Source organism: Salvelinus alpinus, chromosome 29 (genome assembly GCF_045679555.1).
Source record: "Salvelinus alpinus chromosome 29, SLU_Salpinus.1, whole genome shotgun sequence".
In the NCBI taxonomy this organism is placed as follows: Eukaryota; Metazoa; Chordata; class Actinopteri; order Salmoniformes; family Salmonidae; genus Salvelinus; species Salvelinus alpinus.
The window spans coordinates 18,828,751-18,855,926 of record NC_092114.1 but is presented as its reverse complement, the minus strand read 5'-3'; the positions used below and the strand labels follow the sequence as shown (position 1 = coordinate 18,855,926).

Sequence of the window (27,176 nt, the reverse complement as noted above, 5' to 3'; positions counted from 1 at the left end):
AAAAAATATCCTCACACGTGAATGTTTGTCCCACTCACCCTCCCACGCCGTCCGAATGTTCTAGTCTATATCTTTTTACTGTGTGGCTGACTCTGTCCTTCCTTCCATCCATCCATCCTGCGGCCTCAGAAGACAAGAGAAGCAGTGCTCTGGACGTGTTTACTGCCTAGAGATGCAAGAGGACATAAATATTTTTGCCTTGGCCGCAAACGTCACCATTCACATGCAGAGGCATTCCCCATGTTCTCGGTTTCTTTCTCCCCCTGTTTCTCTAGTCTCTGTTTTCCCTTCTGGAGGTGTAACTCCTTTCCATTTTTCTCACCAAGAGCCTGATGGGGGGTCTTTCCCTTGGTTCATCCCAACCAAGGCTTTGATCTGCGGTGTCCCCAGTTCATTAACGCATCGTTTATTTATTTTTATACCATTCAGGAAACATACCTATTCCATCCTAGGAACTTTGAAATTGGTGGAATATTGCAACGAAAATAACCAAAACTCCCAGCACCATTCGTAAACAAAAGGCTTGATAGACTACATAAAATGCTAAAATGTTGGTAAATGAGTAATGACGATTTTTATCCCTCTCATAGTAATGGTAATGTGCTGTTGTCATCTGCTGTGCTGCGTAAATCTGTGTACTTATGTTATTCGATTCTGTGTGGAATAAATAACAACAAATGCCATAAAACACTTAGGGGATGGGTGTTCGTGGTTTTTCCCCATACTACTTCATCACGTGGGGGAGGAGAGCCACACGATTTGAAGTAGCTTTCTGTGTTCAAGGCGCTAGTTCATTTGCATAATTGTTCTTGTCTATGGTGACGCTATGTTTCGGGGGAGTTCACTGGTCTGGTGATGTCTGCATGGTACTTGTGCACGTACTTGTACACATAGTCCAGCATAGCCTAGGTTTAATATTGGTATGATGCATGGGCACTGCTCTAGCATGTGATAAGTTCAACCGTGAGGGCAGATAGCGCTTATCTGGGCGACCCAAGTGCTCGCGCCTGCTTTCGTAATCTCGGTTTACCCATCGACGTCGAACAGAAAAAAAAGGAGTTCGTTTCTTCTACACACAGAGCCACTCGCCTCTTCCCTTTTCTGTTGTGGCCGATGAGTCCTGTATGAGCTAGGTGCAGGCTGGTCCTGCTGATTCTACCCCAGCTAAACTTTTTCTCTGGACTACTGTTCTGATCGATTTTGTCGTTGAATGAGAAATATTGCGTTGTGCTCTGCATTCGTCGTCAGAGGAAAAGGTAAGCAGGCCAGAAATCTCTCTCGGTTGTAAATGGCAGAGTTTGCGTCGCGCGGTGATTTATCACTGTATGACTTACATCTCGGTTCAGGAAGAGTTCACAACACAGACAGATCTCTCGCGCGGAGCGGGGGGTTGAGCATTAGAAGGCTCTGTCTTCTCTCTGTCTTCTCTTTTCTGCCCTGGCTTTCTTTTTTGTACCGGACTATTTCTTTTGGAAATGCATCAAAAAGCATTCTGATAGGTTTTCCAGATCATGGCTTTAAGAGCAGATGTTGTGATGGGATGTAAAATTCATTTTCATTCTACGGTGTGTTGAGGGCAAGAGGGTCTGGTTTTCAGACAGTTTTTGTTTTGTCGTGGTGCATTGTCTGTAACGAGCGGTAGTTATCTAATTATCCATTTTCTATTATTTTAAATATCTTATAGGTCATAGTATATTAAGATAATGGTAATGTTTATGATTGATACGATTGATTTATTAATATCACTATTATTACTATTGCCCACAGTTAGTACTACATTGTAACAGCCTAACAGAGTAGTAATATATTTATTTTGAATAGAAATATAATTAATATCATACATCACAAACCTTCTCCACTTTCACCGTTTTATCATGAATTAATTCAGTCATTTATTTGAATTAACTGTCTTTGGACTGCCATAACTATGCTGTACAATATGTTCATATTTTCATTTAAGTTTCCACAATAGCCTACATTAACCTGCCTATTAAGCTATCCCAGTCGCCAGTAGCTATGAAATTAGCTTCAGACTTTAAATAGTTTGTTACTTGATACTGCTGCATCAAATGACTCGTTTATGTTTCATCTCTTTGTTTGTTTGATGACAAACATAATGTCCATTAGAGTACCTTTAGAGCGGCTGTGACAGTATTGTTAGCCTATTGTTCTTACTTTATTAAGACTACAAGGCTTCACAAATTAAGCCTGAAATCCCTCTAACGAAAGCCCAACTGTTTTATTTTACAAACTTGTGTATTGTACCCATTTTCCCACATCGAATATCTCAAATAAAAACCTATAAATTCAATTGGATAGTATTTCAATAACTTCTCGTTGGATATGACCCCAGTTTGCCAACCTCAGCCAGTAGACTGCTAGCAGTGGGTGAGCAGTCCTACTCATTGTAGCCACAATAGCTAGGCTTCTTCCTTGAGTAGCTATGTAGTAGGCTAGTAACCCTATAGTTCTAGGCTACATCCCGGATCTCTGTGTGCCTGATCGAGCCATAGCCTAGCTGTTCATCGGCCCGCTTTCTGCATCCCGCCAGCTACTGACCCCCATACATCACCGGGACGGGCGCCCGCGTCGACAGCAGCGACAGGAGCCATTATTATAGGCCTGCGAGGTAAAGTTCACGTCGTGGTCATGGAGATGCGCGGATGCCCGCCCGGTTTTTCAGGTTTCCTCCTGGCCCTGTCATCCATCTTGGTTCTACAAAAATATGCAGCAAAAACTGGGGAATGTGGTTGTTTATGCTTTTAGCCCAGACAGAGATTTCAGCCAGGTGGTTGGGCTGGGGTAGACTACAGCACACCGCGTTGAGGGCTGGCCCGCCTATTCCGTACAACGATTATGGGAGATTTGAGGTGGATTTTTTATGTGGATTTTAGCTAACAAATAATATTATTACATGTAATATAATAAAGCCTAATGACAACCGTCAGCCTTCTGACCTTGTACACAACATAGGCCAATCGTTTTGTGTTCTATAACTAACCTGTTAAACTGTATTTTCTCATTTCATTTTGGCACCATTATTAATATGGCACAATTGAGTATATGATTTTATAAAAGTATTTATTTTGATACAGTTGGTGTGCCGTAAGTGCAGGTGGTGATATGAGGTTTGTGCATGCTTTTGTGCCCTGTATTGTTAACAGAAGGTAAACGATAATAGCCAGAGAACTGTTGTCCCTATCTTGCCTCCATAGTCGCTGGTGTCAGCCCTGTATTGAAAAGTAAGATGGATCGCCACCATTTCTTCTCCTCACGGTGCTTCTTGTAACCCTAGGTTCACCCGAGGAGGCCATTGGCGGAGAGGCGTCACGTGACCAAAGGTGCCAATGTTATTCTACAAGGGTGTCAAGACCCTGTCAGTTTCTGAAATAAATATTGGGAAACGGCGAGATGCAAAAGGCAACCTACTACGACAGCTCCGCAATTTACAGTGGCTACCCGTATCAAAGCGCAAATGGCTTCAGTTATGACGCCAATCAGGTCCAATATCCCCGGGCCTCTCATGTGGAAAGTGAGTACCATCGACCCGCCTGCTCCCTGCAGTCCCCAGACGGCTCGGTCGCACTGCAGAAGCCGGGGGAGATAGCAGAGAGCTGTGATAGGAGTACGGCCATCCAGGCGACGCAGCCACCCGTCCTCACCGACAGCAATCAACCACAGGTGTCGGTGTCTGTCCCGCCACCCCCTCTCCAGTCACAGTCCCCCGGTTCTCTCAACCAGAACAAGAGCAACGGCTCCAGTCAAGCCGACTCAAATGGCCCCGTACACGGCTCGCCGACCTCCACCACCCGGAAACACATCTTCCCATGGATGAAAGAGTCCCGTCAGAACCAGAAGCCTAAAACCAGTAGCTCCAGCTCAGGTATATGACCTAGACCCCCACTGCTGATGAAACACGTGATAAAATACACCTCATTATTCATGCGTTTGATTATGGTTTGATTATGGTTTGATTATGCTGCATACATTTATATTCTCAAACGTTTGCCTCACAACTGAACGAAGTATTGTTCTACCATTGTGATGTATTCCTTATTATCTATCCTAATCTAGTCCTATTACGCATACACTCCCGTGATGTCATATGGTTCTTCCATCATTATGCATTCCAGAGGCCTATTACGCATACTCCAATGTTATCTCAATATGTTGATATATAACGCATCCTTTATTATATATTATGATGTAGTCCTGTTCATTAGAAATACTCCTTTGTGATGCATTCCTCATAGTTTTAGGCCTTGGTTCATGCACCATTTGTTGTTCGTATGCTCTAGCGTTGACTTGATGCTAGAATAAACATCACATATTGGCCCGGATCACCAAAGTTGTGTGCAGGACAACAAACAAACACGCAAAAACAGCTGTTCCAATTTGTTCCATTGTTTTGATTACAGGAAGAGCCAGTGGATGGGGAGGAAGTTGTTTAGCAACATGTAACCCAAAGTTCAAAGACGCTTAAATTCCCATGGCCTTACCAAATCATATTGTCTCCATAGGCTATAGTAGGCCTATTTATGTCCACCTTTTGGGAATATATTTAGTGAGAAGTTAAATAAGTGGGGCATCCAGGCATCTAGAAGATCTAGTGAATCACATTTATCAGGAGTTTGTCAGGATGTCTGCCAAATTAATGCCAAAGGGACCTTTTCAAACCCTAGGCCTAGATTCAATCAGATCGAGCGTTTACGGGTTTTAGAAGACACCCGCATAGCGGATGGATGTTTTGGCGGTGTCAGAGGTGGAACTGCATTGGAGTAGTCAAATCGGTGAGCAGCTGCTCTTGCGATCATTGTCACGAAGCCACACCCGCCCCACTCGAGTTAGAAGTTCAGACACAGAAAGTGTAGGCTGTATAAAAATATTGACGCTCAAATGGACAAATCATTAAACAAAATAATGAGTATTTCTATCGTCATAATGGAGGTGTAGATTCCATCTCACATTCCTGTGGTGGAACGTGTAAACAAGGCTGCATGGAATTTCTGTTCATGAGAACTCCAGTGCAGCGAATGGCAATGTCTGTTTTAGGTATAATGTCAGGAGGCGCTCTAATCTAGTTCCAGCTCTGACACGTCAAAACAGACGCTGTGCAGAAATCAGCTAAAGCTGATTGAATAGAAGTCTTCTATAGCTTGCTTTTTACGCACAGGTATGAATATAATTCACAGAACCCTCAACCATATGCCAAAAATTCCCAGAACCCTCAACCATATGCCAATAATTCACAGAACCCTCAACCATATGCCAATAATTCACAGAACCCTCAACCATATGCCAATAATTCACAGAACCCTCAACCATATGCCAATAATTCACAGAACCCTCAACCATATGCCAATAATTCACAGAACCCTCAACCATATGCCAATAATTCACAGAACCCTCAACCATATGCCAATAATTCACAGAACCCTCAACCATATGCCAATAATTCACAGAACCCCCAAACATATGCCAATAATTCCAATTACAGCAGTAGCTCATGTTTAAAACAGTATAATTACTAAATGTTTTATTTGGATAATTATGATTATTTGGATTATAGAATGATTATAGCATGTTTCCTACCTTTTAAAAGTGTTTTATTAGGATCTCCATACTGCTAAAGCTAAAGCAGTATGGGGCGGCAGGTAGCCTAGTGGTTAGAGCATTGGACTAGTAACCGAAAGTTTGGAAGATCGAATCCCCGAGCTGATAAATTTAAAATCTGGCGTTCTGCCCCTGAACAAGGCAGTTATGCCCCTGAACAAGGCAGTTATGCCCCTGAAAAAGGCAGTTATGCCCCTGAACAAGGCAGTTATGCCCCTGAACAAGGCAGTTATGCCCCTGAAAAAGGCAGTTATGCCCCTGAACAAGGCCGTTCTGCCCCTGAACAAGGCATCCCTTAAGAACTTGTTCTTAATTGACTTGCCTAGTTAAATAAATGTAAAATAAAACAATAAAAAAGCAGCAGCTTCTCTTCCAGGGGTCCAGGAAGCAGCAGAACCCTCGTTTCGTAGCGTCGTTTCTGAAACTGAGATGATGAAAATATTTCTCTCCTCATTTCTAAAAAAGAAAATCTAAATGGGCAAAAATTGGTTGAATCAAAGTTGTTTCCACATCATTTCAACCAACAATTTACATGTGATTCTCATTGAATCAATGTGGAAAACTGTTTGGATTTGCAAAAAGTTATCTACATAAGATAATTTTGTATCTTTGAACCTAAATCAAAATTTTTGGTTGATTTCATGTTGAATTCAAGTTAGTTTACAACTCAACCAAATGTAAATCTAAACTAAACTTTCAACTGATGTCTGTGCCCAGTAGGAACATGATGGCATGCTGCATTCCTCTCGCTCAGCCTCTGTACAGTAGCTAGAAGTACAATTTATTAGATGTTGGCAACATGCCACAAACGGTAACTAGACCAACACCTTGGTGTGCAGCGGCCGAGCCCCAGCCATTCAGCATGGTGAGACTCAAAGGAGAAGGCATGGCGAGGTTTAGCTCATGCGCCTTGAGGAATACAGATGTTTGAATACAGCTCCAGTGAGATATAGGAGGTATTATAATGCACAGCACGGCTGTGTATGGATGTGGTCCTACAACCCTATCTAATCTTTCGTTTTCTCACACACACACACACACACACACACACACACACACACACACACACACACACACACACACACACACACACACACACACACGCACGCACGCACGCACGCACGCACGCACACAATTTTAATTTGGCTTTTGCGTAAAGCATAGCTAACACTTAAGAGCCGGCCTCAGCATGTATACAGTCATAGTTAATGATATGTCTGATATAATTAAATTAGTAACATCCACAGTCTACTGGGACATCTCTGTTTTATCTGCATTTGTAGAACTCTTAATGATATGTGTATTTGAGTCGGTCCATGCGGAGAGACGTGTGTAATCAGCTATATGTATCTTGTCACTCTGTGGGTCTTGTTCTTGTGCTTGCTGCTGGGGTTGGTTACTGATTGACCTTCTTCCTTTTCCTCTTCCGCGCAGTTGAGAGTTGCCAAGGAGACAAGAGCCCCCCGGGCGGGTCAGCCGCGTCGAAGAGAGCCCGGACGGCTTATACCAGTGCACAGCTGGTGGAACTGGAGAAGGAGTTCCACTTCAACCGTTACCTCTGCAGACCCCGCAGGGTCGAGATGGCCAACCTGCTCAACCTCACGGAGCGGCAGATTAAGATCTGGTTCCAGAACCGCAGGATGAAGTACAAAAAGGATCAGAAAGGGTGCGGCATGATGCCCTCTCCCGGGGGACAGTCCCCTCGGAGCCCCCTCGGTCCATCTCCCGGAGGCGGGGGTGGAGGATACCTCAACTCTATGCATTCTCTGGTTAACAGTGTCCCCTATGAGTCCCAGTCGCCAACGTCTTACAATAAGCCCGCTCATAATGCATACGGTATGCCCACGTCATATCCCCCTCCCTTGAACAGCTCCCTAAACAACTGCCCGCCCTCTCAGAAGAGATATCCCGGGACTGGCGGCTCGCCCACGCCCGAGTATGACGCGCATCCCCTCCAAGGCAATGGGGGCTATGGGGCGCACTTGCAGCAGGGCAGCCCTGTGTATGTTAGCGGAGGCTACATCGATTCGATGCCCAACAACGGGTCCTCCATTTTCGGCCTGACCCATCTCTCGCACCCGCCGTCCACACACATGGACTACAATGGAGCAATCACTATGGGCAATAGTCACCATCACGGACTGTGTGATCCGAACCCGACGTACACAGACCTTACGCCGCACTACTCTCAGGGAAGAATTCAGGAAGCGCCCAAACTTACGCATCTGTAGCCGGGATGCACCCCGGATCACTCCGCCCCATTGTCCTATACCTCCAGACCTACCATCGCTTTGTTCCTTCTCTTCTTCAGTAGCTTCTTCCACCTTTTCTTTGTTTTACGTTTTGTTTTTTATATAGTTGAATGTGTGAAGTAGGATAGGAAAGTAATCACTTTGCTTAAAATATTCTGTCTATTTGCTATGGTGTCATTGTTCCACGCAGACATATTATCTGATATGACAAGCGCGGGGGCACAAATGCATAGACCTATTTAATCTTTAACTTGTTTCTAAAAACAAAAATCAAACAGGGTATATGAACAAATATTATGGTATTCTTTTTAATGTGATTTTTTGTTATTTATCCACAGTTGAATATATGTTTTTATGTTATTGTTTTGCATTTTGTTGCACTTGTGGAAGGATCCTTATAGGAATCATGTGCAGGGTTTTTTGAGACACACACACACAAAGGAAGGTCTGGAAGCTCCAGCCTATGACCTACCCAAATTGTGTTCTGTTGGACTTTCAACATTTTATTTATTTTTGTTCTGACGTAATATGGAGTTCTTTAGTATTATTTAACCACCCCGTGCTCTTTGTATGTGGGGAGAAGGTTATTGGAAACAGACCTCGGCTCCAGTTCTACCCTTTACCTGACGGCAGACAGACGACGGACAGACCACAGACAGACACGACTCTCAGCAGCACATAATATGTTGGTGTTATTTTTTTTTTCTCTACGAATGTAAATCACGCAATCATGCAATAAGGTTGGAAGGAAGGACAGACATTAGAATTTTTTTTATTGAAAAAAAAAATATTTGAGATATTACCAAGTTTCTGTTTCAATGTCATACATTCCATCCTGCTGCAGTTCGGATAAATAAATGATTTTCAATATAAATGTATCTTTCAACCTTAATTTCGAGGGAATTTGAACGTAGAACACAATGGCACAAACTACAATAAGGAAGGAATAATAATAATAATAATAATAATAGTAATAATAAACACCTTAATATCCCATAAAAAGCCTAATTTGTGAGGTAGAAAAAAAACTGGTAGGACTTTAGAGGCTATGCTATTTCATAAAAACAAATGTATCCCCATTATCTCATAATCTGTAATACCATTAATAATCTATAACATCATATTTAATTTGTAGTGACAATAAATCACGAAAACATTTTAGGCCTCTTGTTTTGTCTCCTCTAGCGCGTGGGCAACTCAGAAGCTCTTGCGGTGGCCTTGTTCCGCTCCTCCTCCGCATGGGCACATCCATAATAACAAAAGTGTCACGAGGATCTTCTGCAGTATCTGTTAGGATAAAATAGGTTAAATGAGAAACCGTTAGTGGAAAAAGTTTGCTGATAGACCTATATTCAATCACTACATTTTAGGTGGAACTGTTTCAAATGTATTATGGCGCTATAGGATGCATAAAATGGCCTGTTAAGCTCATAATTATAGTTATTTACAAATGTAAATGATGTAGATGAGACTTAATGAAGGGGGTGTAATACAGGACATATGAATGTCTGATTTATATGCTATCTGATGCAGCTAAATAGTCCTATGTGGCCGCGGGATTCGCTGCTCACAATAATAATTATAGAGGTTTAGAAGAAGCAAAAAGTATTCAACATAATCTCAGCTGTTAATATTGTGCAGTCACGTAAAATAAGTATGACAATTATAGCTTGTGTATGTCTCTCTGAAGACTAGCTTTTGGGAATGTGTACTTCAGTTTCCTTTGTTGTGGCACGCCCAAATTGAATTCACACATGTCTGAAAAAGAAAGCTGTCGTACATATAGAATAACACGTATTTTCTATTGAATTAATTTGACTACATTCAAGTTTAGATATTCAAACATAATTCAATGAGCATATTGATTAATTATATAAAGCAGGTCAATACAGACCAATAATGCAGAACACGATGCAACATTCAGTACCATGCATTGTGCACTATTTCCCTACCAATAATCGAAGACACGTACTTTACTAGTAAATTGATAGTTTCCCCTCAAATGCATTTCAGGATTATCGAAAAGTTTTACAGAAGCTGTACTCGAATTTATTTACTTTAGAACGATGACAAAATGACTGATATTATAGGGCAAGAGCTCTATGATCCTGACATATGGTTAGCAGGGGAACCTAGAACAATTGAACCATGGTCTGTCAGCATACACTGAGCAGCTCTGGATCCAAAACACACACACACACACACACACACACACACACACACACACACACACACACACACACACACACACACACACACACACACACACACACACACACACTGCATTGATTTGACTCATTTGTAGGAGATTTTAACGCACCATAAATAAGGTTTTAGTTTGAAAAAAATGAATTGTTGTTCATTGTATATCCATCCGTGGGAAAGGGGTCCTAAATCATTCCCCCAGAATAACCCTGTAAAAAAGTGTGTAGGTCGGAGTAGGGTTCACAGAAAGCCGCCACCCACTCCTTGCCTTGCAGACAAAGCCTATGCGTAATTCCCAAAAGCCATCCTTCTCCTCCTCAGCAGCCCCGTCCTTTGCTCTCCTCACCTCCAACAAACCCAAATGTTTGCTCCAACGAAAATATGGACGTTTTGTAAACACGCAAAAATAAATTCCAGAAAGAAAAATGCAATGGAGATGTTGGTTTAGCCTACTCACCGTTTACGCGCATTATCGCCCATCTGCTAAATTTTCCTTGTATTTTTTATGTCTTAAAACACCCTTTAAGCGACAGAAAAGCTGTGATTGCAAACAGAAACGTGTTCTAATCTGAGTGGCCAGTGTTTCTCGCCGCTTCCTGGCTGCATTTGATCCAGGGGAGAGTTAGAAGCCTTAAATGTGTTCTGAGGGCACGGAGCTGTCAGACCTTTTAGCAAGTAAGATTGATCGCGCGCAGGCTTCCAGGATTCTTTGTTTGGTATATAAGCAATAAACTGAGCGAGGCCTACCACTTAATTTTCTCCTCTCTCCAACCAACTATTCCAGTTTTTTTTCTAAAGAAAACAACATAGCTACTTCCTGACTGTTTGACAAAAAACATCCAAAACGTGGCTTTCACAGATTGTACTGGACGGGCAAATGACCAAACACTGTGGGAGCTGCTCAGTCGATACACATGTCCTTCTACAGAATCTCCTTGCAATGCATTCGTTAAAACGACCTATTCCCATGGCAGGTTTGGTTTATACTGTGCAATAGAATAAAGGGGTATTAGAAATGTGGGCACATAGCACTCTCTGTAAAGAGGATGTATGTAAAGAGGATCCTTTTCTCCATTCTTGCACTTGTCCACCCACAACCCACCACACCTGGCCTCAGACGCCTTCTAAAACCTCCCATATCCGGGGAAAACCCGCAAGAGAAGCAGCATAAAGACCAGATTATTTTTTAGAATATCGGTCAACCTTACTTTAGTGAACCCGGGAGTACTATGCAGAGTGACCGATGCAGAGTGGTGTAAGTGCTGTCTTTTATAGAGATAGAGAACGAGTAACGGTTCCCAAAGCATTGTGGACTAAAGTGAAGCAGAACATGATTGGTATGCAAATGCACAATCTGCTGAATTTGACATTTGAAAGATTTTTTTGTTGTAATTTTTTTGCATTAGGTTCGTATCATTGTATAACATCCGATTGCTAATACATACACCACTTGTATAGTGTGTGTGTGTGTGTGTGTGTGTGTGTGTGTGTGTGTGTGTATAGGCTATTTGGGTATTTGGGTGTTATGCACAATATTTCACTTCTTCATGTGTAATGAATGTATTGCACACAAGTGGGTGACAGTAACATGGCATCGTAGTGAGCATTAGCCACAATAAGTATGACTCTAAGTTCCCAGTTGTGTGTATGAGCCTTGCCTATATAGCCCATAGATGCTTGTATTGAACATAACGTCTATGAACACAGTCTATATGGTTAGCTCTACCGCTTTGGAACACATTGGATTGTTGGGTTTTGTTTCTGTCAGGAGCCCTCAGTATTAGTTTTGCGGTGTGTTTTCCCTGACTGAACTCTACATGAATGGCTAACTTTGCTAATGACCGCAGGCATAGCATGTAGCTATCTATTGGCGTGATTTGCGTGATTTGCGTGGCGCGGGGCGTTCTCTATTGACATACTCAACACCAGAAAAGAAGAGTGCACCAGCAAGTGTAGCTACTTCCCTGTCACAGCGCGCAAGCGGCCATTCTAAAAACACATTTATAGCTTAGTGGAGTTGACTGGGGGGTTAAGGGACGAGACAAAGGTGTAAATAAAAACAGCCTTCCCCGCATAGACGAGGCGTTCTTTACCATAGTTTTTAGATCAATCAAGCAGACAGTGGCTTCTTTTGATTAAACCCCAAATTGTCATTGGGCAGAAGTAATCATGTGACAGGCAGTTCGTTCCAATTTCCACCTTGTCTCCATGAATTCAATAGTTTAATAGCAGCTCGTTCACCATACCGCCGTAATCAGTGAATTTGAAAAAAGTCTATCTTTCTCATTGAGCCGCGACAAATAAAAATACACGCAGCAAACTTTCCCCGGCTCGCAGTGAGCTGAGATGAATTACGAATTCGAGCGAGAGAGCGGTTTTATCAATAGTCAGCCGTCGCTTGCTGAGTGCCTGACATCTTTCCCCCCTGTCGGTGATTCATTTCAAAGTTCATCAATCAAGAGATCGACGCTTTCACGCTCGACACTGATTCCTCCTCCTTTCGAGCAGACCATTCCCAGCCTCAACCCGGGAAGCCACCCGAGGCACAGCCGGCCCAGACTCAGCCCGGATGGATGCTGCCCTCTGCCCACCGCCTCCCTACCCCCGGAATACCCCTGGATGCGGGAGAAGAAAGCCTCCAAGAAGAATCACCTGCCGACTTCCACGGCGACAGCTATAACGAGTGGACCTGTATGCTTCTCCCCGAAAGGTGGGTGGTTTTTATGGGGTAATTTAAAGTGTCGACATTTTTATGCAGAATCCACGTTCTAAACACCTGAAGGAGTGGTAATAGGCTAGTCATTACCAAGTTGCATATTCGACATTAATTTCCTGTTCACAAATACGCATTGGGATCAACATATTTTTACTCTACTTCTCCTAAAAGTTTGGGAAAAGGTAAGTAATTTAAAAAGATGTATTTGATTTCCACGCTGTCCTTCCTCGCTGAGCAGTGCCAGAGTTCTGATGTGTGACAGTAATGAAGAGTGATAGACTAGTGTTGCGGTGCGGGGCAGCTGGGGCATTCATTAGTATATCAGCTAGCCTACACCGGCCTGGACTACACTACCGCTTTCTCTCTCTGCTCTATTTTGAGGGGAATTTAGGTACATATGGTGCACTATAGGACTTAGTCTAATAGTGTGCATTTATTTATCAATATCCATATTGCAATAATATTTGTGGGTAAAGGGATGCATTGGGTGCTGCTCTGAATGAGCGGCCATTTTGCTGAAGTAGCCACTGTGTGGAATAGGCTACTTACTCTCTGGTGGTTTGTGTCTATTCGGGCGTAATATGTGCATTATCAAGTAATTGTTGCTCATGTTGAAATGCTTCTTAATCTTATGGTTTATGTGCTGCTGTTTCAGGTTCCCCTGAGATTCTAGAAAGTGGAGGAGGAGGGGGAGGGGGCTCCCGGCGGTTGAGGACTGCGTACACCAACACACAGCTCCTGGAGCTGGAGAAGGAGTTCCACTTCAACAAGTATCTGTGCCGACCGAGAAGGGTGGAGATAGCCGCCCTGCTGGACCTCACCGAGCGGCAGGTCAAAGTGTGGTTCCAGAACCGCCGGATGAAGCACAAGAGGCAGACCCAATGCAAGGAGAACCACAATGGCGAAGGGAAAGGACCGAGCGCCGGGGACAGAATCCAGAGCAACGACGAGGAGAATGATGGCTCGCTGTTTGAGCAGAGCCTCAATACAGTGACCGGGGCCCTTATGGAGAGAGAGGCCTGCTCCTTTCAGCATAACTCGCTGAGCTCTTCCCAGCAGCTCCAGAATGTTGGTCCGCACAATGGCGAGGCCCAGAGTTATACAGTTTCGCCACTGAGCAGCAATGACAAAAATCTGAAACATTTTCTCAACCCGTCACCCACTGTTCCAGGCTGCGTGTCAACAATAGGCTCCGGCTCTGCAACTGGCCCGGACAATGGCGGTAGTCCCCCAGCCCTGGACGTCTCAATACACGACTTCCAAGTATTCTCCTCGGATTCTTGCCTTCACCTCTCCGATGCCGCTTCGCCCAGTTTGTCAGAATCCCTGGACAGCCCCGTGGACAATCTGGACATATCTACGGACAGCTTCTACTTTTTCTCGGAGTCACTAACTACAATCGACTTGCAACATCTGAGCTATTGAAATCAATCAAAAAATAGAACAAGACTTTTAAACCGGAACATTTAATAAATTAAAACTCTGGTTTAACTATGAATTTAATTTTGGTGGTTGTTTTAGGCCTATATGATCGGCACATTTTATTTTCATTGATTAATTGATTAGTCGATTAATTTAAGGTAAGAGTCTGGACAAATATACAATATGCTTGTAATTACAATAACAAATTGATTTCTCAAGATGCAATTTGTGTAAAGGTGCACAATAGTATGAAATCTGGTCATTTTATTTTTGTATAGCTTACAACTCCATGACTATTTTTGTTAGAAATAAATCTGAATTACCATAAGGAAATTGCAAGATTGTGTACAGTTATTATTATCCAAACCGTTTCATGAAGTGTAAAGTGTAATTTGGATCAAATGTATTTTTGTCCAAAAAATAGAAAGGAGGAATAACCAATCGATTAAATGTTAATTAGTTCATCCTGAATACAAATTTACTCTCGTTAATTTGCAAGGCAAAATAGTCTGATGAAAGCAGGCCAATATATCCTGATCTCTGAGTATGAATTCTATAGTAATTATAATAAATGCTTGGTCTATATTATATTGTAAGTATAACATTTCGTGGGATAAAGAAACCCAAACACAAATCTTCATCGATGAGGTTTAATAATCTCAGTTCACCAATTTAGAGCCATTGAGGTTGTATTCTGTTTATGTTCATTTCAAATTAGCACCTTTAAAATTATTTTCACTGATTTAAATAGCGGTGAAATTCGAGATTGAAGTTTATATTAGTTCAAATAATTTGTTGAATAAAAACATCATCTTACAATTTTGAATCAGAAGCTATTTTGAAAACTTTTCTGGTCCAATTTCATGTAACTCAGAGGCGATTATACAACAAACTCCGTAAACTTACCTACTACAGTATATTTTGAATAAATGTCCTCTTTTACTTGCTCTGGTTGTAAAGTTAGTAGAATTGTAAACATGGTAGGCTAGCAATAGCATGTCTCCCTGTAGTGCGAGCTCCCAGTGCTGGATGCATGGGGAGGCAAATGCTCGAGCCATGTTTTCCGAGCTCATAAATCAAACCACGTCATTAATAAGAATGGCATCAAAGAGACCAATTGTGATGTATAACGCACAAATAAAATGTTTTTGGATGGGATTCGCAATTCGAAGCCAAAAACGCGGAAGCTTTGTAGGCTTTAGGTAATAATTCATTTTTATAGCTGTTCAAATACAGCGCGCGGGCTCTCCAAGCGTGCAGGGCAGCGGACAGCAGAAGAATCTCACCCCTCGTGCTGTAAGTAGCCTAATTCAAAACAGGCTGCTGCAGGCCTATACATTAGAATTCATTTTAAACGTTTTATATTTTCTAAAAATAGCTCTAATGCGTTTAATGTTGGGGAACAGTGTAGGCCTATGCCAAGAAATGCATTTGGTTAAATTGAGATTTTCATAAGAATAATCTATTAGGGCAAAATGGCTTTCGGCTATAAATGTGTTTTGTTCTTGCAGAAATATATTTCTCCATAGTCTTGGAGAAATGTGTGTATTACCCATTTCACTGTGCAAGTTGTATGAAATGTGGGTAGAATTATTACATTCCTGTTATAATTTCGGAATGGGCTATTTCACTCAACATGCTTATGCTTGTGGGCATACTAACCACCGGTTGCTACATAGCATGGATCGATCATAAAACGTATCATTGGAAAGTTAAGTGCATAGCCGTATTACATTTAACTGGAGTGACGTTTAGCCAATATTTAACTTCCTAAAAACAAACTGGCAGTGAGCTATGCACATATGTGAAGAGGAAAGCTGCTATATAAGCCTAGGCTATACAACTCTGGTCCAACTTGGGCTTTCCTTTCCAAAGGCTGGTAACGAAATCATTCCGAAACAATGCGCCTTTTCTCTCCCCATTCCATGTTCGCACAAAGCGTATTCTGGAACGTCCATGGCCTGGGGAAGAGAGTCAATGCTGCGCCCACGCACTAGGGGCTAGGCTGTGTGCACCGTTGTAGAGAGAGAGAGATGATGAAGGGAGAAAATGGAAGAGTAAGGAAGGAGTGTGATACTTTCTTGCATTTCTCAGACTTAAGAGTCTTGTAGTGTCAGTCCGTTTTTATTCTAAATTTACGATAGGCCCTATCAGCGTTCATATGGGTTATGCTCTAGAAGCTCAATGTGAGCTAATCTACTACCGTGGGGGAAATACTGCTGAGAAGGAAAAGAGGCTGTTGTAAGAATGACCGACACTAGGCCATACAGTTCTCTTATCATCCAGTAGGGGCGCAAACCACTCTCCCCCTCTTCTCACTCTACCCTCGTCCTCTCTCTGTCTTTGTTATGTGTGAGTGTGATATGTGCCCGTGTGTGTCTTTCTGTGTGCGATAATAATGATCATACAGTTCAGCTTGCAACTGATTTTGAAACATAATGTCACATGTCTTTGTGACGTTATATAAAAACATACTTTGTGACTATGACGGTGCCTATATGGCTTGGGTTGAATCTGTCTGTGTGTGTGTGTGTGTGTGTGTGTGTGTGTGTGTGTGTGTGTGTGTGTGTGTGTGTGTGTGTGTGTGTGTGTGTGTGTGTGTGTGTGTGTGTGTGTGTGTGTGTGTGTGTGTGTGTGTGTGTGTGTGTGTGAGTGTGTGAGAGAGAGAGAGAGAGAGAGAGAGAGAGATGCTATGTGCCCACTGCCCACAAAATGAGGTGGAAACGAGCTGCACATCCTGACCTCTGTCAAATGTATGACCATAATTCCCTTAGATTACACAGACCCACAAATAATTTGAAAAAAAAATCTAATTTGGATAAACTCCCATATGTACTAGGTAAAATAACACAGTGTGCCATCACAGCAGAAATATGTGTGACCTGTTGCCACAAGCAAAGAGCAACCATTGAAGAACAAACCCCTACTTTATTAACTATTTGTACATTGTTACAACACTGTCCATAGCCAGTAATATAACCTTTGACATGTCTCTATTCTTTTGAATCTTTTGTGAGTGTAATGTTTAATATTAATTTCTGATTGTTTATTTCACTTCTGTTTGTTATCTATTCCACTTGCTTTGGCAATGTAAACATGTTTCCCATGCCAATAAATCCGTTTGCATTCAATTGAGAGAGTTTAGCACCAGGACTGAGAGCACCAGTCACCCTATATTTTACTCTTTCTCTGCAACAGTATATTTCATCACCATTCATTTCTCAAACGGTCTCATAACAGGATAATCAAGCAGCAGTTTCTCCTCCTCCTTACAACACAGACCTCCCATTATTAAATCAGCTGATCACGTGATCATGAGAGTAACCTACACTGTAGACTGGACTTTGGAGCAACACTGTTAATACTGTGTCACTATGATTCTTTGTGATGGGTCAACTCTGTGCTCTTCAAATATCGTCGTGGGGCTCAGCTAGCCTGCCTCAAAGAAATCTAAACCCTCAATGCCTCTGTCCCGCTATCAACGCAGAGATGAGGTCAAACGATAGGGAAGTCCTTGATACACAAGTGATGTATACAGACCCCAATCTAGTGAAATAACATAATGCACGTTGAATCCTGCTGAATAGGCCCACGGTTATGGTAAGTTGCAGTTGAGAGGGACGGGTGTACCAGACTCACGTCTCCATGCCAACCAGCTGACGATGTTAACACACAGTCTCTTATCTCTCTCTCTCTCTCTCTCTCTCTCTCTCTCTCTCTCTCTCTCTCTCTCTCTCTCTCTCTCCCTCTCCCTCTCCCTCTCCCTCTCCCTCTCTCTCTCTCTCTCTCTCTCTCTCTCTCTCTCTCTCTCTCTCTCTCTCTCTCTCTCTCTCTCTCTCTCTCTCTCTCTCTCTCTCTCTCTCTCTCTCTCTCTCTCAATACATTCAGTTATATTTCCATATCCCCCCTGTTCATCTTGAAATGCCACCTTACCTCGTGCATACTGAAGAAACAGAGTAGGTCATTTTCCTGGAGGGTCTTGGGAAAGCCTATAACTATTCTCCAGACAGTCATCCGAGCTGGGCAGGCTATAGAGTGGATGCCGTATTTGCTGTTCCCCGCTCTACATGCGACCTGAGCGCTGTCCGCCGTGTCTGCCTCCGGGCTCATTGTTTGCTCGGCCAATACATTAGTGCCGAACCACGTCACCTTGATCGATGAGCGCTTGGAATTTAAATACCCACTCAGACAACAATCTGTCACAGCTAAGTGGACAGGGCCAAGCAGCTCACTGGCTGACCCGGTCCACGTGACCACCCACCGTTTCATTGATATCGCCCTGTGTTGCCCCCTCCCTTATCTGATAAGGCAGGGAACCGGTAAGGTGGCACGGTCACCCAGGGTGAGACAAAGAGAGATTCATCAGAGGACCGGGCCTTTTGTGGACGGTGTCAGTCCCGCTGAGACAATGCTACAATGAGCAGCTTGTTAGATTACTCTGTGATGAGCGGCGACGGCGGGTCCTGCTCAGTCAGGGCTTTCCACTCCGACCACGGAATTACTACATTCCAGTCCTGTGCAGTCACCGTGAACAACTGTGGGGCGGATGAGCGCTTCATGCCCAATAGGTCTTCCCCGGATGGCATCCCTCACCAAACGGGGTCCTACCAGACTCCTACTGGCTCTCTGGGTTTAGCCTATGGGGCCCATCCTGCCTGCGGCTCGGGCTATGGACCCCAGGGCTTCTGTGCCACCTACAACCATTACGCACTGAACCAGGAAGTGGAGTCGGCCACGGGTTTCCCCCAGTGCGCCCCATTAATGTACTCCGGCAACATTTCCTCGTCCATGGTACCGCAGCATCGCCAAGGTTATGGGGGTGCGCCCCTGGGTCAGCTCCAGTACGCTCACGCCACCTATGGTGGCGGGCACGAGCAGGCGAACCTGTCTCCTTTCTCTGGGTGCTCAAACCCGCTGTCACCCCTGCACGCGGCCCACCTTGACTCGTGCTGCTCGCCCCTGTCCTCCGAGAGCGCCTCCAACGCACAGACCTTCGATTGGATGAAAGTGAAGAGGAACCCGCCCAAGACAGGTGGGTGCCGTACAATGCATAAGTTGACAGATGAATGCACCTCTCATAAACCCAAATGTAGAGTGTGAGTAATAGATCGATTGGCCGTCTGTTATTATTGGAACAGGTGTAGTCAAGACAGATTTTGGAGGAAGTAACCCACGTGCAGAGTGGAGGATGAGGGTTTGGCCATTGCAGTTTCAAATAGATATGATTTCACAATGATACGCTGACACAACACCACAATGTCATGGCAGCCATTCTGACGCCACATAGATCGTATCCAAATTACGCATGGTGAGTGACATTATGAAACGCTTCTTAGATGCAACAACTTGGCATTCAGTTCTATGGTATTCAGCTCTCAAGTTGGCCAAACTCTCCTTTAGGACGTGTTTTGAAGTGTTGGGCCATATATAATTACCAGTTGTAAGTCTGAGTTTTAGGCCGTGTAAGCTATTGGTATGGTGTCTGGTTTGTCTTGGGTGTGATATCTGGAATGCATGGAACATTCTGGGTTGTTGGAGAAAGGGGACATCTAAGCAGGCATCTAATACCCACGCATGACGCGTGTATTTGACTGTGAAAAAGGTGATGAACTGTTTGCCTTTCGTAAAATATTGAATACAAAGTAACGAAACATTCCACTGATGTCATCATAAGTGATTTGAGCATGCATGAAAGGTTGAATGAGTGAAAATTAACATGTCACAAAGTAATTGTGGCAATATTTACATTGTTGTGCATTTGAACATATACATTTGAACTACTTTTAGTTATGTTAACTTCTGGCGATCAAAAAGATGGATTTAAACCATTGTGCGTAAAAATGACAGTACTTTTCCAAACATGTGTGCATGGCACACGATTTCTAAGGATCATAGGTTGGGAGAAATGTGTCAGTTCTCCAACTTCCTTGGCCTTTATTTAGTCCTGACCTCCAAGGATCCCTCATATTCTCCCTTCATTCCTCTACAGGCAGATCAGGGGAGTACGGCTATGGGGGGCAGTCCAACACCGTCCGGACCAACTTCACCACCAAGCAACTCACCGAGCTTGAGAAGGAGTTCCACTTCAACAAGTATTTGACCCGCGCGCGGCGCGTGGAGATCGCGGCAGCGCTTCAACTGAACGAGACTCAGGTCAAAATCTGGTTCCAGAACCGCAGGATGAAACAGAAGAAGCGCGAGAAGGAATGCCTGCTGCCCACCAATGCCGCAGTGTCAGACCCGAGGGATAGCTGCCCGGAAAAAGCAGCCGGATCTGAGAAGTCCCTCTCCGCCCCCTCCACCCCATCTCCAGCCTCTTCAACAGTGTCCTCTGGGGTTGACCCATACTCCTCCAGCTAAAGAACCCTTGCCGCGTGGCAACGGTCTACATATAGTAAATATAATGTACAAGTCCTAACTCGGATAGGTTAAATTAATTTGAACAAGGTAAATATAAAAATGTATGCACTACTTGGGGGATTTTGAGACAATGAGATTGGGCTATTGTCCTGGCTGCGTGGTTCATCTATGGTGTGTTGTAATTTGTGGTTTAAACAGGGTAACATATCTGACAAGTTCATGGAGTTTTGAGTTCAAATCTGTCAGATTTCTATTCCAATTGTACATTCATGTGTAGAGTAATCATAGTGCACATGGGATACTTTCCCAAGGCAAATGCTGCAGAGTGTACCATTGCTCCACAACGAGCTGGATTTATAGCCTACACAAGCTGCACAACGAAACAAATACCTCATGTGTGCCAGATTGATTCATTAGACAGTGCAGCACTACTTTCACAGACTGTTTGCACTAGGAGTTGTGTTTTACGCACAATCAGCCAGGAGAACTCTTATGTGTGGAATCACTGCTGGCACATTCTTAGAATACCTCCCGAATCATTTTCAAACCTGTGTTTCCGGCCCGTGTTTGTACTATCCTAGTGTCGCGAGTGTCAATCTGAATGTATTGTGTGAGGTTTGCATGATACGCCAAGCTTTCATGTAGCCTATACTTGATAGGACACTGAGTTTTATCAGTTTGGAGACCGATGATGACTTATGTCTTATAAGGCTTGTCTGTTACTATTTATTCGAGCAGAGCACATGTAAAGGGTTTTTCAGCGCGATGTTTACGGGTCAAAATATGTGTATTAAAGTGCTTTTGCCTCTACGACATTTTCTGGATGTATGTTTATTGTGGCTAAAAGGATGATCATAGGCCTTTTTTCTCTCGCCATGCATGACCAAGCATTCAAATTTGGATCTCTCATCGAAATGGAACAGAGGCCATTTCTGTCAAAGGAGACCCGTGGAAAGTGGAAGACATGACCCATATGCCCTTAGATGCTACTACAAAAGTGTTATTCTTATATGATAGTATTGCAAGTGTACCTGTATACATGCCTCTGAGAATGACCCGACTATAATAATCGACTACAATACAATAGCTTAAGGTTTCTCATGTCCAAAGTCCAACGTCATTATCTCTCCAGCATAGGGCTTTACGTGTTCCAGTTTAAACGTTCTCAGTGCATGCAGCCGTGCGCACTCCCGTCCCATGGGTTAAAGCATTATTGGCATAATAAAGGCATGTTTTTCCACGGAGGGGATGAGAGCGCAGACGTCAGTGGCATTCGCGATGACAACCTTATCGAGCTGCTGGCTTATTGAAGGGACAAAAAAAGGTCATTGATTAAAACATCGAGAGGAGGATATTGACAAGGATGAGCCCTTCTGCTCCTGTCATTTTCGGTGTGTCTGTCAGGCTCCTCAAGGTACCAGAGATGTGTGGCATCTCCCCCTGACGGCATAAGGCTGGGAAATGATAGGTCAGAAAGGATGCTCCAGATCCACGGTTGAGTATGGGCAGTGACTTGGCTGCGGCAGTACATAAGGTACAGGTACAAATATTGCATGTGCCAGATGACGTGTCAAGTACCAACCGTGTGCGATGGGAGTCATGCGCTTTCGGATCCCCTGTTCACATTGAGAAGGACAAATAGAGGACAGATGTAGGCCTATGTCCATTGATCTATTAGATAGATGTAGGCTTATGTCCATTGATCTATTAGATAGATGTAGGCTTATGTCCAATAAATACAGAGAAATGTCAATATGTTCATGCATTACTTGTAAGGTGTCATACGGGAAGATGCGTGTCTGTCATAATGACTGGAGAGGATAAAGTCAGCAATAAAGTCAGGAGCTCACACACACACACACACACACACACACACACACACACACACACACACACACACACACACACACACACACACACACACACACACACACACACACACACACACACACACACACACACACACACACACACACACACACACACACACGAAACAATGCAAATAATACAAACTGTTTCAACAACAAAGGACTGCGGTATGACTACTTGTGCTTCACCTCCCATAAGCGATGTTGAATCAATCATACAAATACAGCGGACCTATATATTTTCACATGTTGACTGGGTTTAGTGTGTATTATTCGGATACATGTGGGCTGGTACTTACACCTTTATTGTTCCTCATTTCAATAGCTTCCATTGAGGAAAATAAATATATGAAAATTATATGAAAATAAACCAAAATAGTATGTCAATTCACCGTCCTCACCACTCCGAACACACCCACAGTTCCATTAACCTGCCTTTTTCTTTTATATTTGAATTTGGATTGCAACCATGAATATTTGGTTAGTTGCTGTTGGAAAGTGGCAAAGCCAAATATTGGTATGAATTGGATGAGTTTCAAGCTGCCACAAAACAGTAAGTTTACACACTGGTCTAAAACGACAGAATTTTCTTTCAAGAACTGTTACTTATTCTGAACACTTCACGTTACGTTTTTCAGGCAAAACATGTCTGCTAGCTGCCATACATTCTCTTTCTGTTAATGTTGCAATTCCTCGTGTGCAGGGTGCGAGTCGATCCTGCCATAAAAGGAAGAACTCGAGGTTGAAATCGAGTCATGATTAATGACCGACGTTCAACTTTACCTTGGATCCACCTGAGAGAGCTGCTATTTGTGCGCGAGGCCTCGCCATGCTGCGTGGGCCGCTAGCTCCGGCTCTCAGGAGATAGCGGAAACCGATTGGACTAGCAACGTAAGTGATGCTGATGTTTTTTTTTTCCCGTGGAGAGTTTGGGAAACGTTTAGTTATTTCTAATGATAGACATTCTCCTTATTGGTTTGAAATTAGGGGACCATCTGATCAGTTTTGGACAAAAAAATAAGGATTGTTTGATTAGACATTGACATCTTGTTGTCCCATTTGACTTTTTTTGTGAGGGTAAAATCCTAAAAGACACCGTCATTCCTGAATACTAGGGGTGTTTCTGTATAAATAGTCATAACGATGTTCATCAGGGGTTTGTTGTTGGTTGATAGACCAGGCCAGTCATGTTTGTCGGTCGTCTAGCCACTTTCAAACATAGGCCTGCCTACCAGTTGGTTTAGGCCCTAGGCTGTATACACAGTTTAAATATATATATTATTTAGATATAAATATATGCTATTTTCATATACACAATTCTCCTTACATTTTTTACATACAATGGTCCATATGTGATCAAAAGTTGCCAATAGTCAATTAATTAACTTGTCGTTTTCTCTGCTCAAAATCTGACCTGCTAATGTGACACTTGTTTTCACTGAATGTTACATAGTGAATAGCCTATTTGAATGTTAAATTACGATAACATGTTACATCAATGTTGAGCCTGTAGCATATCCAAAATGAGCTCATTGTTTCACATGATTTAAAATACAATTATTTTCCTTGCTTCAAATATTTTATTTGAAATAATAGAAATATGCCAGATCATTTTCAGTAGCCAATTGATCACAATGTATTCATTTTAAGAGATACTTTTCTATAATATTTAATTCCACAAATCTCTCCAATATTCTTTTAAAATAAACCTAGGTCCTTGTTTTGGTTTCGAATCTTTCGAAATGTAATCAATATCTACAAAATTACCGTTGGCATTATATTTTCTGTTTGCCTTGAGGATAGAGAGCTGGCGTCTCTATATCATTTGCGTCACCGTGCAGGGCCGTGCTTATGAAATCATTAATGCGATTACTTGTGTAGACTTGTTTAAAACGCCAATAATGCACGAAGCACAGGGAAATAACGACATGTAATAACACAGGCCTATTGGAAAATACATGTATGTGATTGTAAAACATGTCCACCTAATTGTGCCAGAGTATATAGGCGTGTATTAGTCCACAAACAGGATTTTATTTATTTATTTGTAGTTTGACAATTTGAATCTCAAAATAAATTACATTTATACTATAATGTTCGAGTTTTATACAAAATAAATGGCCAAAACAGAAAATATAATTTCCAATACTATTTCAAATAAAACGTTGTTCTTGCAACATTCATTCGATAATCTTCATGCTTCATAGTTGGTCCATGGTTAAATTGTAAATGTATTTTCATGCAATAATATTACAATATTAGGACAACCTATCAGATATTACTATGGTTAGAGTTTCACTACTATAGTCAACGTAGGCTATCTTTAGCAACTGCTCTACAGCAGTTCTATGATGCATGCTATTATCCATATCTATGTCAGTTTATGATATATAGGCTAGGCCTGTATTCAATTGAATTCAAAATACATAATATTTACCAAAATAACCCAGCCGTAGGCTATAGGCTACCAACATGTGTCGTTTTTGCCTGGAGTTTCATACCCGTCTGTCTTTATGAGGCCTATCCACTATTCTCTTCTTTGTTTCTGTAGCCTACACGAGGCCTTTGGAACCACTGAACGTTCCCCCACACTAGCAGTAACACCGTATGAACTCTGGGTACCAGGGCGACGAGGGTTGAATTAAAAACACAAAGTAAAGAAAACTCGGGGTCATTCGGCGGTCACCGTTCCTCTCCGAGGCTGTTTGTCACAGCAGCCCCGAACCCAAACACCAGTTTAAAGACCACACTGGGCAAACAACAAAGTCACAATCTAGCTACAAAGCAATACTCCTTCTCGGTTTTAGCAGGACACATCTGTTGTAGGTATAATTCACGTTTTTACAAGTATGACCTCAGAATCAAGGTATGTTAGAACAACCCTTTCACCGACTCCAGCCGGTAGATTCTGCTCACGTGGAGTGTTCTTGTGTAAGCCTAGTTGATGGTACCCATTAGGCTCGCGGATAAACAGTGTTCGATGATAGATGTCTGACGTAAACAATTACGGCCTTGTGATGGGGGAATAGATGTTTAAACCTTTTGACATAAGGAGGTGACGTAGATTATGAAATTGAATAAATATTTTATCGTGTATCCTGGATTTGGACCAGGAAGGACAATTTGTGCAAAACAACTTGAGCATTGGAGGATGTAATGCAACATTTTATTATCCAAATGTAAAAACACTTTTTGAGTGCTCACATGAACTTTTCAAGTGAAATCTAAATATGTCGGGCCTATTTCTATTTGTCTGGATATATTCTAGGGAGGCCTAATGTTATAATTTTTCTCGTTTGCAAACAAACCGTTTTTTCCCCGGCGGTTAAAGTACCATAATCCAATTATATTAACTTTCAACAAGTGCTTTTAACTGATTTAACTGAATCGGAAAGGTATTAGCACATTTGCCATAACAACTTCCTTTGTTTATTTTTTGGATTATCTTTTGTAAACTAGATTAATTGAATGCTTTAGACCAAAACTAATTATTTGAGCAAGCGTCTAATATAATATCGTAATTTCATTTTTTTTCTCTTTCAACTGGATCGTTAAGATCATAGTAATAGTAGGCTAATGTCTCTAGAAACGTTTTCTTGTCATTTGTTTTTGTAACCATTAGACCAATACATAAACGAATGTTATAATATGCAATTCCGATATAGGCCCTACAATTTCTGGGTTGCAATCTCCCCTTTTCAATTTTATTCAAAGAAGTTAATGCTTAACATTATGGAAATAAAAAAGATCGCACAAACCACTACATTTTCAATAACATGTACAACTGATTGTTATATTATCTGACAAAATTCACTTGATAAAAACATAACTAAATAATCTTAAGAGAAAACAAATACTACTGTGCGTGATAAAGTTCTCAGCTCACTCCGACATTTTGAGATGAGGCTGATTGATGTAACTCTCAAATGCATTGTTAGCAACAAAAATAAATATCTATTCGTTCAACGGTTTACTTCAGTTTTGAACTTTGTTTGATTCTTCGTTTTCCCAGCAAGCCTTGGTTTCTGGACTTCTGTTGTGTTTATCGACGTCGTCTGCGCAAGAGTGATTGAGGGAGGCTGGCGCGGACATTCGGGCTGGCGCACACACTCTTTCAACAATTTGTTAAACTTAATGCGTTCCATTTATAAACTATAACCCTCTCAGAAGTTTGAAACGTTATTTATCATTAATCTGTCCATTTAGTTTTCTATTCTTCAGACTTTTCTGTATCACAGGAAGACTCCTTTGGGGAGTAGACAGCACAGAGACAGTTTTTCTTCCCAAAACGTTTCTATCTTTCTTTTTTTTCTCAACATGAATCGATGTTGTGAAATGGATAGTGTCTCCAAGGGATACGCCATAAACACTTTGGGGTTTCGCATTAGTGCTCAATGACAAGAATAGCACGAGGTGATGTTTGAACATGCTAAACAGATCTGAGACATCCACCATTGAAATTCTCTCTCTCGCTCGCTCTCTCGCTATGTGTGCGTGCGTCTGTCTGTATGTGTTTGTGGATCTATTTCACCTTGTATACATTAACCTATAGGCCTACCTATGTTATGAAGAAATCATCAAACAACTCTTTGTGTTTCTGTGATCAGGTATGCCAGACGTCTGTCCTCACCTCTGCTCCCTTCTTTAGGCAGAGAGCAGCTCCCTTCTTTAGGCAGAGAGCAGAAGAAGAGTCATCAGATGATGATAAGAAGGAACGTCTGATAAAGGGGTGATATGACG

The 27,176-nt window shown here is 42.4% G+C and overlaps 3 protein-coding genes and 1 long non-coding RNA gene across 11 annotated transcripts in view; 3 read left to right on the top strand and 1 right to left on the bottom strand.

The window, feature by feature from the left end:
* The window catches only part of hoxa3a (homeobox A3a), a 35,184-nt gene extending 26,445 nt beyond the window's left edge, over positions 1 to 8,739 (top strand). For 6 of the 8 annotated variants that reach the window (XM_071374988.1, XM_071374993.1, XM_071374990.1 and 3 more), the window contains 2 exons: positions 3,296 to 3,883; positions 7,048 to 8,739. In XM_071374988.1, coding sequence (XP_071231089.1) covers positions 3,412 to 3,883; positions 7,048 to 7,844 — 1,269 coding nt within the window. In that variant the 5' untranslated portion in view covers positions 3,296 to 3,411 and the 3' untranslated portion in view covers positions 7,845 to 8,739. The other 2 variants (XM_071374987.1, XM_071374995.1) reach the window with 2 other exon arrangements.
* Positions 8,622 to 11,040, bottom strand: LOC139559212 (uncharacterized). Its single transcript, XR_011671716.1, has 2 exons — positions 10,186 to 11,040; positions 8,622 to 9,152 (listed from the first exon to the last, which is right to left on the bottom strand). It is a non-coding gene; the product is annotated as an uncharacterized lncRNA (long non-coding RNA).
* Positions 11,041 to 11,078: 38 nt separating this feature from the next.
* Positions 11,079 to 17,339, top strand: LOC139559204 (homeobox protein Hox-A2a-like). Its single transcript, XM_071374996.1, has 2 exons — positions 11,079 to 12,780; positions 13,442 to 17,339. The coding sequence occupies exons 1-2, from the start codon at positions 12,417 to 12,419 to the stop codon at positions 14,209 to 14,211; spliced, it is 1,134 nt and encodes a 377-aa protein (XP_071231097.1). The 5' UTR covers positions 11,079 to 12,416; the 3' UTR covers positions 14,212 to 17,339.
* An 830-nt stretch (positions 17,340 to 18,169) lies between these two features.
* hoxa1a (homeobox A1a) lies at positions 18,170 to 21,378 on the top strand. Its single transcript, XM_071374997.1, has 2 exons — positions 18,170 to 19,240; positions 20,198 to 21,378. Exons 1-2 carry the CDS (start codon positions 18,625 to 18,627, stop codon positions 20,566 to 20,568), a joined length of 987 nt encoding a protein of 328 aa, XP_071231098.1. The 5' UTR covers positions 18,170 to 18,624; the 3' UTR covers positions 20,569 to 21,378.
* The last annotated feature ends 5,798 nt before the right edge of the window (positions 21,379 to 27,176 follow it).